Here is a 14,528-nt window from a genome sequence, read left to right as displayed (position 1 = left end):
TTCATTCTGAGGCTGACTTGGGTGGGTGGGGCAACCTAGGGTAATACACCCCCCCCCCCCCCCCGTAGGGTAATTGGTCGATTGAGGGGATTAGCGGTGAGGGTGCCCCCCCAATTGTCTCCTGCCTTCTTCCTCCTCATTTTTACAGCCGCTGTGTTCAAACAGACGCCTCTTTCTTCACTCTCTCTCTCTCACTCCTCCTCTTTTTCTTCTCTTTCTTTACCTTTTACGCTTACGAGTTCAGGCAATGGGGGGCTGCCCCCCCCCCCCCATTCGCTTTGTGGTTTCTTTGCAATAGCCATGAATTTGGGGACAAGTCCTTGATGTTGGGAATCGGTGTGACGTGAGGTGTAAAGGTAACCACACATTCAAACAAAGGCCCCCCCACCCCCACAAAACCTCAAAGACCCTCCTCAGTTTGCTGGGAGAACCCTCCTCCCAACTGCAGTGTGCAATGTTGGTTCTCTGGGGCCAGATCATGTTACCACTTGAGCTTCTGAAGATCTCCGCGTCGTGTGATAAGGGCCAGAGCTCCTGCGATGCAGCGGCTGTCGGTCTCGGGTTCTCAGACAGCACAGATCCTGGATGATTTCCGCCCAAACACACCCCCACCCCCGTCCCTGGTTACGGTGGGAGTTCTGGCCTTTTCCTGATGCTTTCCGTCTCGGCGACTCTCTTTGGAGCTGGAGGCTGAGTTGGCTTTGAGGTCATCATGCAGGATGCACATTGCTGAAGGCACAGACTGTGGGTCCCAGGAAGACCAGGAGACACGCAGCCTGCTCGCCCTGCGCCCTGTGCCCTGCGCCCTGCGTCCGGCCCCGGGAGAGCCAATAGCAGTCGTGTTGTCTTCATATGGTGCCTAATTTAGTCGAGCCTAATTTAAGCAGGATGTGATGAGTTTGCGATTTATTGCCTGGAGAAATTGATGTGAGTTCTGTGATTATGCGGCTGGTAGCGAAGCGTTCATGCAGTAATGTTGCACAACGCAAGCTCATACGACAGAGATCAAGCAACCCCCCCCCCCAGGTCTGTACCATTACGTGACTTGGGAGTTCACGCTCCGACGCACATGAAGGGGGGGGGGGGTCCGGAGAGTGCTGTACTTTGGGAAGACTCATTTGTTTTACATGGTGTTCCGGGGAGTGGGGGAGGTAATGGCCCTTAGTGACTGAGTGGATTAGGATGAGATGGGAGGGGTCCCTGGAATGGGGGGGGGTGATAGGGAGCTGTTTGCACAGGACCCATCTATGCCAATGGATACATTCCATAGGAGGTGGAACTGGCTGTAAATCACTGCACTGCCCCCCCCACCCCCCAATGTGGCACTCTGAGGGGACTGTCACCCTCGACGACAGACCTGCTCCATCTAATGAAAAATTCTTTAATATATATACATGTTTTCATCACTCAGCAACTCTCACCTTTATTCACACTGCTAGGTATTTTCCTGGAAAAACTCTGGTATGAGAGGTGTGGGTTATATCAGGCATGGAGGCTCTCGTATGGCCCGGCAGAGAGAGGTGGAGGTTATATCAGGTATGGAGGCTCTCGTATGGCCCGACAGAGAGAGGTGTGGGTTATATCAGGCATGGAGGCTCTTGTATGGCCCGACAGAGAGAGGTGTGGGTTATATCAGGCATGGAGGCTCTCGTATGGCCCGGCAGAGAGAGGTGGGGGTTATATCAGGCATGGAGGCTCTCGTATGGCCCGACAGAGAGAGGTGTGGGTTATATCAGGCATGGAGGCTCTCGTATGGCCCGGCAGCGAGAGGTGGGGGTCATATCAGGTATGGAGGCTCTCGTATGGCCCGGCAGCGAGAGGTGGGGGTTATATCAGGTATGGAGGCTCTCGTATGGCCCGGCAGAGAGAGGTGGGGGTCATATCAGGTATGGAGGCTCTCGTATGGCCCGACAGAGAGAGGTGGGGGTCATATCAGGCATGGAGGCTCTCGTATGGCCCGGCAGCGAGAGGTGGGGGTCATATCAGGCATGGAGGCTCTCGTATGGCCCGGCAGCGAGAGGTGGAGGTTATATCAGGTATGGAGGCTCTCGTATGGCCCGGCAGAGAGAGGTGGGGGTTATATCAGGTATGGAGGCTCTCGTATGGCCCGGCAGAGAGAGGTGGGGGTCATATCAGGTATGGAGGCTCTCGTATGGCCCGGCAGAGAGAGGTGGGGGTTATATCAGGTATGGAGGCTCTCGTATGGCCCGGCAGAGAGAGGTGGGGGTCATATCAGGCATGGAGGCTCTTGAATGGCCTGCAGCGAGAGGTGGGGGTCATATCAGGTATGGAGGCTCTCGTATGGCCCGGCAGCGAGAGGTGGGGGTCATATCAGGTATGGAGGTTCTCCCACGGCCTGGCAGTGAGAGGTGGGGGTCATATCAGGTATGGAGGTTCTCCCACGGCCTGGCAGTGAGAGGTGGGGGTTATATCAGGTATGGAGGTTCTCCCACGGCCCGGCAGCGAGAGGTGGGGGTCATATCAGGTATGGAGGTTCTCCCACGGCCTGGCAGTCGCCTGTACGACCGGGAAACGCAAGTGTATCTTCAGTCGCCATTAACCTGTGCCCCCCCCCCCCCCAGAATCCCTGGAGAAGTGGGAGCGGCTGACGGTGGCAGATGCCCTGGAGCCCGTGCAGTTTGAGGATGGAGAAAAGATCGTGGTTCAGGGGGAGCCCGGCGATGACTTCTTCATTATCACAGAGGTGCGTTGCTCGCCGAGTTGGCCACCTCTACTGATTTCTTCCCCAGTCCAGTAAGTTCCGTTTGGGTGCGGGAGGGGGCATCATCAGCTCGAGACCCTGCTGGCCCAGTGCCAGGCCCCTGGCTCCCCCCACCCACAGCAAGTGGGGGGGTCGCTGCTCCCTCACACACAGCGCCCTTTGTGACACGTGATGGAGTCTCTTGCCTGGCCTCCACCGACCTGGGAAACGTCGCCTGCTTTCTTTTGCCCCTGCCACTCTTCCCGCTTCCTCTCTTCCCGGCCCAGCGAGGCCGTCGTTAACAATGATCCCAGTGACTGCCGCACAGTTCCTGGATAGACTACAATAGGTGCAGCTGGGGGCCGAGGGGGGGCATTATCGGCGTGCTGAGTGAAGCTCGGCCGCTGCCTGCCTTGGCTCGCAGCCCTCCGTACACCTGTGATCCGTCACCTCTTCACCTCCTGGTTTTCGGGCCTATGCCAGGCGACCCAGTTCACCCCATTCCTAGGCTCTGTCGCCCCACCCTCCCCCTGCCTGGTCTGCACCCTACAGACAGAGTCCTTAGCCATGTGACCAAAGTTCTCAAAGGACAGATTTGAATGACCTCTCTGTAGCGTTTGCATGCCAGGGAGTGGCATCTAATCAAGACTTGCTCATTTACTGGACAGTCCCCGCCCCCGAGGGTGTTCACTAATGGTTGACCCCCCCCCCCCCCCACCCCCTTTTTATTTTGGAAAACAGCACCGTTGCTAAAGGATACTGAGATACAGCACAGTGGTTAGGGACATGAACTTGGACCTGAGGGTTTTTGGTTCAAGTCCCAGGGGATTTGGGGGGGGGGGCTATGAGGCACAGTGGGGGCATTGTGGTGTCATCCAGGCCCCAGGAAGGGGCGTTGTTCTTGGACCCTTGTCACCCCCTGTTGCCTAAACACAGGATGACAAATTCCCCTCATTCCTCTCCCCGAGCCTCAGATTTCCCGGAATGGACGAGGACACCATATTATGCTTTTTTGATAGCTTTCGCATGGGATCGAGGGAGCCAGGACCTTGGGAACCAGAAAGGGGGCATAACCTGGAACTTACCACTGGGAGGGAGCGCAACCTGGAACGTACCACTGAGAGGAAGCACAACCTGGAATATACCACTGGAATAGAGCGCAACCTAGAACATACCACTGAGAGGGAGCGCAACCTGGAAAGTACCACTGAGAGGAAGCACAACCTGGAATATACCACTGGAACAGAGCGCAACCTAGAACATACCACTGAGAGGAAGAACAACCTGGAATGTACCACTGAGAGGAAGCACAACCTGGAATGTACCACTGGAACAGAGCGCAACCTGGAACATACCACTGAGAGGGAGTGCAACCTGTAATGTACCACTGAGAGGAAGCACAACCTGGAATGTACCACTGGAACAGAGCGCAACCTGGAACATACCACTGAGAGGAAGAACAACCTGGAATGTACCACTGAGAGGAAGCACAACCTGGAATGAACCACTGGAACAGAGCACAACCTAGAACATACCACTGAGAGGAAGCACAACCTGGAATGTACCACTGGAATAGAGCGCAACCTAGAACATACCACTGAGAGGGAGCGCAACCTGGAACGTACCACTGAGAGGAAGCACAACCTGGAATGTACCACTGGAACAGAGCGCAACCTAGAACATACCACTGAGAGGGAGTGCAACCTGGAATGTACCACTGGAACAGAGCGCAACCTAGAACATACCACTGAGAGGGAGCGCAACCTGGAACGTACCACTGGGAGGGAATGCAACCTGAAACGTATCACTGGGACTGAGCGCAACCTGGAATGCACCACTGGAACAGAGCGCAACCTAGAACATACCACTGAGAGGGAGTGCAACCTGGAACGTACCACTGAGAGGAAGTACAACCTGGAATATACCACTGGAACAGAGCGCAACCTAGAACATACCACTGAGAGGAAGCACAGCATGGAATGTACCACTGAGAGGAAGCACAACCTGGAATGTACCACTGGAACAGAGCGCAACCTGGAACATACCACTGAGAGGGAGTGCAACCTGGAACGTACCACTGGGAGGGAGTGCAACCTGGAACGTACCACTGGGAGGGAGTGCAACCTGAAACGTATCACTGGGACTGAGCGCAACCTGGAATGTACCACTGGTCGGGAGCGCAACATGGAACTTACCACTGGGAGGGAGCGCAACCTGGAACGTACCACTAAGAGGAAGCACAACCTGGAATGTACCACTGGAACAGAGTGCAACCTGGAACATACCACTGAGGGAGTGCAACCTGGAACATACCACTGAGGGAGTACAACCTGGAACGTACCACTGGGAGGAAGCACAACCTGGAATGTACCACTGGAATAGAGCGCAACCTAGAACATACCACTGAGAGGGAGCGCAACCTGGAACGTACCACTGAGAGGAAGCACAACCTGGAATGTACCACTGGAACAGAGCGCAACCTAGAACATACCACTGAGAGGGAGTGCAACCTGGAATGTACCACTGGAACAGAGCGCAACCTAGAACATACCACTGAGAGGGAGTGCAACCTGGAACGTACCACTGGGAGGGAATGCAACCTGAAACGTATCACTGGGACTGAGCGCAACCTGGAATGCACCACTGGAACAGAGCGCAACCTAGAACATACCCACTGAGAGGGAGTGCAACCTGGAACGTACCACTGAGAGGAAGTACAACCTGGAATATACCACTGGAACAGAGCGCAACCTAGAACATACCACTGAGAGGAAGCACAGCATGGAATGTACCACTGAGAGGAAGCACAACCTGGAATGTACCACTGGAACAGAGCGCAACCTGGAACATACCACTGAGAGGGAGTGCAACCTGGAACGTACCACTGGGAGGGAGTGCAACCTGGAACGTACCACTGGGAGGGAGTGCAACCTGAAACGTATCACTGGGACTGAGCGCAACCTGGAATGTACCACTGGTCGGGAGCGCAACATGGAACCTTACCACTGGGAGGGGAGCGCAACCTGGAACGTACCACTAAGAGGAAGCACAACCTGGAATGTACCACTGGAACAGAGTGCAACCTGGAACATACCACTGAGGGAGTGCAACCTGGAACATACCACTGAGGGAGTACAACCTGGAACGTACCACTGGGAGGAAGCACAACCTGGAATGTATCACTGGGACTGAGCGCAACCTGGAATGTACCACTGGCAGGGAGCGCAACCTGGAATGTGCCACTGGGGCCATTTCGATGGGCAGAGGGTAATTCTATTGGCATTTTGCTGTGTTTCGCCCCCTCAGATACTATGCCAACGTCTCCGGTTTTATATGTCTGTCAGGATGGAGCCCCGTGCCCCCGGTTACTAATCACACGCTGCGGACGAGGCTGAAATGCTGCATAGAGACATCACTTTCCTTTACGGCCCTGGAAATAGATGCCTAATGAAAAGTGACATGTTTACATTTTTTCTTGTGCTGTACAAACATGTCTCCACAGAGCGGGCCGTCTCAGATCGCTTTCAGAAATATCTCCTCCCAGTGACGGCCTGTTTTTGATCTTGCATCTCGAATCCAGGGAACGCGTGACTGTTAAACATTGGGGGGGGGGGGGGGGGGGGGGAATGATCAAAATAATTTAGAGTTCGATAGGCAGCTGCATGTTTCCCTGGCATGCTGTATGTGCTACGTCATCCAGGGGGGGCTGTCCTAGCTGGGTTCTGTCACCGCCCAACTGGGATCTTAGTCTCTCATGATGATACTCTATGGACTCTGGCCTAGTGCTAGAGGCACCTAGAACATGTCTGTCCAAAGCCAAGACCTTCCCTACAAACAAACACGTGAACCTGAGATTGATTAGCCCCAACTTCCATTAGGGGCATCGTTCTTAAAGTGGGGGTAAGCCTAAGAACATAAGAACATAAGAACTATACAAACGAGAGGAGGCCATTCGGCCCATCAAGCTCGCTTGGGGAGAACTAAACTAATAGCTCAGAGTCGTTTAAAATCTTATCTAGCTCTGATTTAAAGGAACCCAAGGATTCAGCTTGCACTACATTATCAGGAAGGCTATTCCATACTCTGACTACACGCTGCGTAAAGAAGTGCTTCCTTAAATCCAGCTTGAAATGTTCTCCCGCTAATTTCCACCTATGGCCACGAGTTCGTGTATTTAAACTAATGCTGAAGTAACTATTTGGTTGAACAGCATCCTAAACCTGTTAGAATCTTATATACCTGAATCATGTCCCCCCTCAATCTCCTTTGCTTGAGACTGAACAGATTTAGCTCAAGTAACCGTTCCTCGTATGACATTCCTCTAAGACCAGGAATCATTTTTGTGGCCCTACGCTGCACCTTTTCTAAGGCCACAATGTCCTTTTTAAGATATGGTGACCAAACCTGCACACAATATTCTAGGTGAGGTCTCACCAAGGAATTGTATAATCTTAGCATTACCTCCCTTGACTTAAACTCCACACACCTGGAGATATACCCCAACATCCTATTGGCCTTTTTTATTGCTTCCCCACACTGGCGAGAATGGGACATGGAAGCATCAACATACACACCAAGGTCTTTCTCATGATCAGCTACCTTTATTTCAGTGACACCCATGAAATACCTGTACTTTATATTTCTGCTCCCTAGATGGAGTACCTTACATTTATCGACGTTAAATTTCATCTGCCAGGTATCGGCCCAGTCACTAATTAAATCAACCCTAACCCTAGCCTCCCCCCACCCACCCCCCCCCCTCCAACTTCTACATTTTGGTATATCAGCTGTGAGCTGACCTCTCTTACCTGGTGCGTGAGTGTGACGTGTGTGTCATTGACTTGTCATGTATAGTTACATTGTGGAGACCGTTTTTTCAGTCCTCACAAGGGGAAACTGAATTTTATAAAAATGTATGACTACAATCATCCATCCATTTGCCAAACCGCTTATCCTACTGGGCTGCGGGGGGTCCGGAGCCTATCCCGAAGCAATGGCCACAAGGCAGGGAACAACCCTGGATGGGGGGCCAGCCCATCGCAGGCACACTCACACACCATTCACTCACACAGGCACGCCTATGGCCAATTTAGCAACTCCAGTTAACCTCAGCATGTTTTGGACTGAGGGGGGAAACCGGAGTACACGGAGGAAACCCGGATCCCAGAGGTGCGAGGCAACAGTGCTAACCACTGCACCACCATGCCGCCCCTCACCCTAACCACTGCACCACCATACCGCCCTCACCCTAACCACTGCACCACCATGCCGCCCCTGACTACAATAAAAAAACTAAAAATTACAGAAAGTTTTGTTTGATTACTTAGGGCTGGGTGGGGGGTAAGGTTAGGGCTGGGTGGGGGTTAGGGTTGTCATTGTTGGGATTAAGGTTATGCCCATAGAAATCAGTCCTCACAAAGATATGACTACCTGTGTATGTGTCCGTGTGTGTGTGTGGGGCGGGGGGGGTGTCTGTGTGCATGTTCCCATGGCCCCTGTTGACACACTGGCACGTACACATATCACACATGTACACACACGCATGTTGGCCTTCTCCTGCCCCCCCCATATCGGCCTCACTGCATACTGAACGCTGAAACTGTCAGGCATTTGCTGCATCAGGGTTTTAGCTCCTGGCCCACGTGGAATAATCGCCATTCCCGGCAGGCCTCCGTACCCCCCCCCCACCCTGAGCACAATCCTGGCTCCTTGTTTCGTGGCCCCTGGGCCTTGTAGCTCTCTGTTCCGGGGAAAATTTGCACGCGACTGTCCGCCACTGCCAAAAAGTCCGACACCCTCACACGAGAAATGATGCACTCTGTTACTGGCGGCGTGAATTCAGTGGGGAGGGGGTGTCCTTTAATTTCTGGTTAAAGCCTGCACCGCTTGATGTGAGGTGTGGTGTCTGTGATCACAGTTTGTATGTGTGTTCCTGTGTGTGTGATTACAATGTGAGTGTGTGTCTGTGTGATTACAGTGAGTGTGTGTAATTATAGTGTGAGTGTGTGTGTCTGTGATTACAGTGTATGTGTGTGTGATTACAGTGTGAGTGTGTGATTACAATGTGTGTGTCTGTGATTACAGTGTAAGTGTGTTGTGTGATTACAGTGTGAGTGTGTGATTACAATGTGTGTGTCTGTGTGATTGCAATGTGTGTGGTGATTACAGTGTGTGTGCGATTACAGTTTATGTGTCTGTGTGATCACAGTGTGTGTCTGTGTGATTAGTGTGTGTGTGATTTCAATGTGTGTGTCTGTCTGCTCACAGTGTGAGTGTGTGTGATTACAGTGTGAGTGTGTGATTACAATGTGTGTGGTGATTACAGTGTGTGTGTCTGTGTGATTATGTGTGTGTGATTTCAATGTGTGTGTCTGTCTGCTCACAGTGTGAGTGTGTGTGATTACAGTTAGTGTGTCTGTGTGATCACAGTGAGTGTGATTACAGCGTGTGTGTATGTGTGATTAGTGTGTGTGTGATTTAAATGTGTGTGTCTGTCTGCTCACAGTGTGAGTGTGTGTGATTACAGTGTGTGTCTGAGTGCTTATAGCGTGTGAGTGTGTGTGATTACAGTGTGAGTGTGTGATTACAATGTGTGTGGTGATTACAGTGTGTGTGTCTGTCTGCTCACAGTGTGAGCGTGTGTGATTACAGTGTGTGTCTGAGTGCTTATAGCGTGTGATTACAGTGTGTGTCTGAGTGCTTATAAGCGTGTGAGTGTGTGTGTGTGTGTGTTTTTCCTCTCCTGCCTGCTGTGTTCCCACAGAAGTGGCCCCATGCACTGGACAGCTCTTTAATATGTGACTAATTTAAAATCTGGCAAGATACTCCTGCCAAGTGCCTCCCCCCCCCCCCATCACACACACACACACACACACACACACTGATGCTGCCAAGCTCTGTCTTCTAGTCCCAGCTGAGGCCTGTCTGTTTGGGACATGCGTGTGGTTCCGGTCTACGTGGTCCGACTCCACGCTGCATTTAGGTTCCCTTACAGCTGCGGTCCCACCACCACAGTTCAGTTTCTGTATCTTAATGACACAGCCATACGCCCCCCCCCCCCCCACAAGGGCTGTGCTATGAGCAGCTACAGCCATAGGGCCAGATTTCAGCAGCCAGCGATACTTAATACCTTGTGAACACAAGTCGCGGTCCACATTCGGTCCTGTACACATCACCCATTCCTCCTGGGGAGGCACCCTAACTGCCAAACAAGCTGCTATAAAAGCAGATGGGGGTGTGGGAATATTTCAGAGGTATGAAGGAGCCTCTCTCTCACACACACACACACATACACAGACACATACATACTGACGCTGGAGGCAATTGTCTGCTGGTTCAGGCTCCGCCCCAGGCTCCGCCCCTGCCCTGGGTCCCTCCACAGATAAACTGCTTGTGTGTTTTTCCATCACACCTCCGTCCTTCATAAACTAATCAGTGGAAGTGCCAGCCTCCCCCATCCCATTGGTCATGGAGTGGTAGCAGGGCGGAGTCTGGCAGGTTACCCTCGGGGAGCTCTCTGAGACGGCCTGCCTGTCTGTGAGGTTGTGAGGGGGATACCCCCAGAGAGCTCCCTGAGACGGCCCTGCCTGTCAATTTGCTAGGTCGTCGGGCGGTTTTCCCTGGGGAATTCCCTGAGACAGCCTGCCTGTCTGTCTGCGAGGTTGTGAGGGGGATACCCCCAGGGAGCTCCCTGAGACGGCCTGCCTGTCTATCTGCTAGGTCCTGGGGAGGTTTTCCCTGGGGAATTCCTGAGATGACCTGCCTGTCTGTCTGCAAGTTTGTGAGGGAGATACCCCCAGGGAGCTCCCTGAGATGGTCTGCCTGTCTGTCTGCGAGATAGTGAGGGGGTTACCCCCAGGGAGCTCCCTGAGATGGTCTGCCTGTCTGTCTGCGAGATAGTGAGGGGGTTACCCCCAGGGAGGTCCCTGAGACGGCCTTCATCCCCTCCCCTGAGGTGTCTAGAGGCCGACTCGGTGACCAGAGCCCCACAGCAGTGCGTCTCCTCTACAGGCTCCACGCTCAGGGCCCAATGTCTCTTTGCTTCTGTACACTAAATGCCACAGATGTTTCTAGAAGACCTTCCTTCATGTCTCTCTCTATTTCTCTCCACTTCTACTGCCCAGGGCACAGCCTCTGTGCTCCAGCGCCGTTCCGACAACGAGGAGTATGTGGAGGTGGGCCGTCTCGGACCCTCCGACTACTTCGGTCAGTAGATTCAATCGTTTCTCCATGTCCCACACCTGCGGAGGTCAGGATTAATGATTTAATAATTCACCCACAATGCCCCTCAGCAGGCCTCCTTCTCCAAGTTGTAGAAATGCAGCCTGCTTACTTGTTGTTGTCCTCTAATCAGCCATTAAACCCTCAGCTGAAATATCCACAATTCCCTATGTCCCTCGCCAGGAGAGATCGCCTTGCTGCTGAACAGGCCGCGGGCGGCCACAGTGGTGGCACGCGGACCGCTGAAGTGTGTCAAGCTGGACCGACCACGATTTCGAGCGCGTGCTGGGGCCCTGTTCCGAGATCCTGAAGAGGAACATCCAGAGATACAACAGCTTCATCTCCCTGACCGTGTGACAGGGGCAAGGGGCAGCCGTGCGGGAAGGGGACTGGGGGGGGGGGGTTTTTGGGTGGGGTGGGGGGTCGCCTGCTTCCTGGCTTTTTGAATTCCTCATTTGCTGCATATTTATTTCTTGTGTGCACTTTGACCTGTGCTGTTGTGTAGCTTCTTTCACACACCGAGAGTAAGTCTGAGGAGCAAAGGAGGGGGCTGTCAGTGACACCCCCATTGCTTTTGGAGGCCGTGGTGGGCGACTGACCCTCTGCCTGCCTTTTTTTCAGCATCTGGGTCGCCCTTTTCCCGCCTCGCCTTTCACCGCCGACTTTCCTTGGTTTGTCACGTGCTGTTAATATTCGGGGAGACCCAGCGACCCAAACACGCAGCCCTCAGTCACATGACCCCAGTGGCGGGAGGGGGGTGCTGCCCACACACTCGGTTTAGGCTTCGGTCAGGGTCTGTTCTCCTAGGTGCTCCTGCTTTTAGCCTGAGCTCGTGGGAGTTTTACTTACACAAAAATGTTCTGAGGGCAGAAGGAAAAATGATTGGTCCAGAGAGATAACAGATTGCAGAGGAGGTGGGTCAAAGAAACTAGAGAAGACAGGACCAAGACATCGGATTGGTTGGACCTACCTCCTCTACAATCTGACTGGCTGTCTGTTTGAACCAATCATTTTTCCTTCTGCTCTCAGAAACAGTTTTGTGTAAGTAAAACTCCCATGAGCTTATCCTGCTGTTTATCAGGGTTATTTCAATCTAAGCCATCATCGTTCTCCAAAGGCTTGATAGTGTTATGAGATTAGATAAAATGCCTGCACAAACACACACACACACACACACACAAACGTAGGGCCACTTGACCTGCACCATGCTGTACTAAGACTAGGACAAACCCCACCTCAAAGTCCACCGAGGAGCCCAACCACAGGCTGTAGTTTTGGTTATGATGTCCCCCTTGAGTGGCCGGTTCCTCTGTCCAGGAAGGAAAGTGGATCTCGGGTTGCCTATGTTTCAATCCTTCTGTAACCCTTTTTATGTCACAAAGCAAATAAAGTTCAGCGTCTGAAGCCTGGTGTCACCGGCACCTGCTGCATCGGTCTGCTTCTTTTTTCATTCACACATCCCGCCATCAGGATCTGCCCCCCCAGTCCTTTCAAGGTGGTGGCCAGAGGTAACGGTGCCCCCCATGTGAGGACCAGCTGTACTCCTGCCCCGGCCCACGGAAAACTGTGGCTTTGTCCCAGCTGCTGCGAAGATTTTCTGACAGGAGATTGATAATTATTAGAGTCTGGGCCGGGTGGCACAAACTGAGATGGGGTTTGGGGTTGGGGGGGGTAGCCTTCCTGCCTGTGAACCATTGGGAGCAGCATGGCAGCCTCACCCAATCAGGAAAGTGGAGACTCGCAGCAATGTCCCTTAGGGATTATGGGATTGAGCCTCTGTGCAAAGAATCGCATCCGGGCCCTGAGAGTAAACACATTAGCGATGTTTGCCTCACGTATGAGGTCAGAAGTCCTCAGCTGGCTGTGGGGGGTGGGGGGGGGGGGGGGGGGGATAGGGGGGGGGGGTCAGGAGCACAGCCACGGGCAGGGCACAGCGGAAGCCCCTTATCTGTGCCAGGTGATAGTCTTACGCTCATTTGCACAGCTGGGCAAATATGGAAGATTAAGTGTCCAACAGCAATGCCCTTCCTGGGATCTGAGCCTGGCCGAGGAGGTCAATCCACAAATCGCTGTCCTCCGTGACAACATGCCGGGGGGGCTGCTGCAGGGCTGGATTGGGCCCCAAAACCCATGCCACTGATTTTACCAAATGTTGGGGGCGGGATTTTGCAAGCCCACCGAGTAAATGCCTGGTATGCCAGATGTGCAGAGCAGCCCTGGGGTGTCTAGGCTTCCAAAAAAGCTGGCCGCTGCATGGCCCCCCCCGCTCTGTCGCTCCCTCTCTTTGCCCCCCCTTTATCTTTGCCCCCCCCCATGTTGAGATCTTAAGGAGTTTCTTTGTTGTCATCATCTTCGGTGTTAGGAGGGGCTCTTTGGCACCCCAGCACCATGGCACCTGTGTGTGTGTGCCCTGGCAGGTTGGGGGGAGGGAGCAGTTGCAGAGTCATTAAATAAACACGCGGAATTTTCAGGACGGCGGGGGCTTGGTATATGGAGCGTCCGTCCTGGAGGTTCCATAAGGAAAGGGTTCCATTTGCAGCCCCCCCACCTCCAAGAAACCGCCCCGGGCAGGCATTCCAATAACAGGACTGGTTTCATCGAGGTGCCAAGCCCGCTATTAATTGTTCATAGCCGCACCCACATGCTACCGGTGGGGATGCTGAGGGCGGGGGCGATTGTCACCCTGTGATTGGCAACTTTACCCAGGATGCTCTGCGAGCAGCAGGCCGATTAAAAGGCAGCGGCTGGGTGTGAGGAGCGCAGCAGGCCCGTGGTCGTCACTGCGTCTGTGCCGGTCCTGTGCTCGCGTTCGGGATGCTGGCTGGGGGGGCCACTTGCTTTTTTTGGCACCCTGAACAACCCCTGCCAAAATTTCACTTTTTTAATTATTTTTTTTAATTTATTGGCCTCCTCTCACGATGCATCTTTTTCCCATGGAAGTCAGACTTTCCCTCTCTCTATCTTCCTCTGGTGTTATAACCCAGTAACGAGACTAATTAAACTCCCTGCCAATGGAGTCACCCCCCCTGGCTGAGGGAGACGGTCCCGCACTGCACCCTGGTCGGGTGTCCCGAGATCAGACGTCCCCGCTAAACACTCTGCTTTACTCTCGGTTTCCCTCTCTGGCTTTTTCTTGTCCCTTCAAGCGCTTTTCTTTTAAGCTAAAATCTTCCCTGGTTAAAAAAATGCCCCCTTTTAACCCCCCCCCCCCTGGTTTATGCCGTCAGCCCCCCCTTCTCTGGATTCCTGCTGCTATTAAAAACCCGGGCCTGCTCCTTCCCCCGCCCCCGGGTGGCTCTCCTCGTTCACATCCCCACCGCAGTCTGACACTCACCCCCCCAGCTGACCCCCCACCCCCGTTCACATCCCCACCGCAGTCGGACACCCCCCCGTTCACATCCGCACCGCAGTCTGACACCCCTCCTTCACATCCCCACTGCAGTCTGACACCCACCCCCCCAGTTGACCCCCCCCCTGTTCACATCCCCACCACAGTCTGACCCCCCCTCAGTTGACCCCCCTGCCTGTTTGTGTATTTTAACTGGAGTCAAAAGGCTACTGTTCTATTCCATCGAATTCCCCGGCTTCCATCGGTTATTTAATACTC

General features: G+C 53.5%; 2 protein-coding genes across 2 annotated transcripts; both read left to right on the top strand.

Annotated features, from left to right (window-relative positions):
* Positions 1-117: 117 nt before the first annotated feature.
* LOC125718406 (uncharacterized) lies at positions 118-11,306 on the top strand. The gene is made up of 7 exons (XM_048992254.1): positions 118-1,570; positions 1,671-1,886; positions 1,987-2,319; positions 2,420-2,443; positions 2,494-2,704; positions 10,825-10,906; positions 11,105-11,306. Exons 1-5 carry the CDS (start codon positions 1,370-1,372, stop codon positions 2,641-2,643), a joined length of 924 nt encoding a protein of 307 aa, XP_048848211.1. The 5' UTR covers positions 118-1,369; the 3' UTR covers positions 2,644-2,704; positions 10,825-10,906; positions 11,105-11,306.
* On the top strand, positions 3,580-11,519 carry LOC125718426 (mucin-22-like). The gene is made up of 7 exons (XM_048992279.1): positions 3,580-4,045; positions 4,226-4,765; positions 5,122-5,271; positions 5,393-5,731; positions 10,825-10,906; positions 11,105-11,283; positions 11,427-11,519. The coding sequence occupies exons 1-7, from the start codon at positions 3,686-3,688 to the stop codon at positions 11,517-11,519; spliced, it is 1,743 nt and encodes a 580-aa protein (XP_048848236.1). The 5' UTR covers positions 3,580-3,685.
* The last annotated feature ends 3,009 nt before the right edge of the window (positions 11,520-14,528 follow it).

The sequence above is a fragment of the Brienomyrus brachyistius genome, chromosome 22 (genome assembly GCF_023856365.1).
Source record: "Brienomyrus brachyistius isolate T26 chromosome 22, BBRACH_0.4, whole genome shotgun sequence".
Taxonomy (NCBI): domain Eukaryota; kingdom Metazoa; phylum Chordata; class Actinopteri; order Osteoglossiformes; family Mormyridae; genus Brienomyrus; species Brienomyrus brachyistius.
The sequence above is the reverse complement of the archived record's forward strand: the minus strand, read 5'-3'. Positions and strand labels throughout refer to the sequence as shown.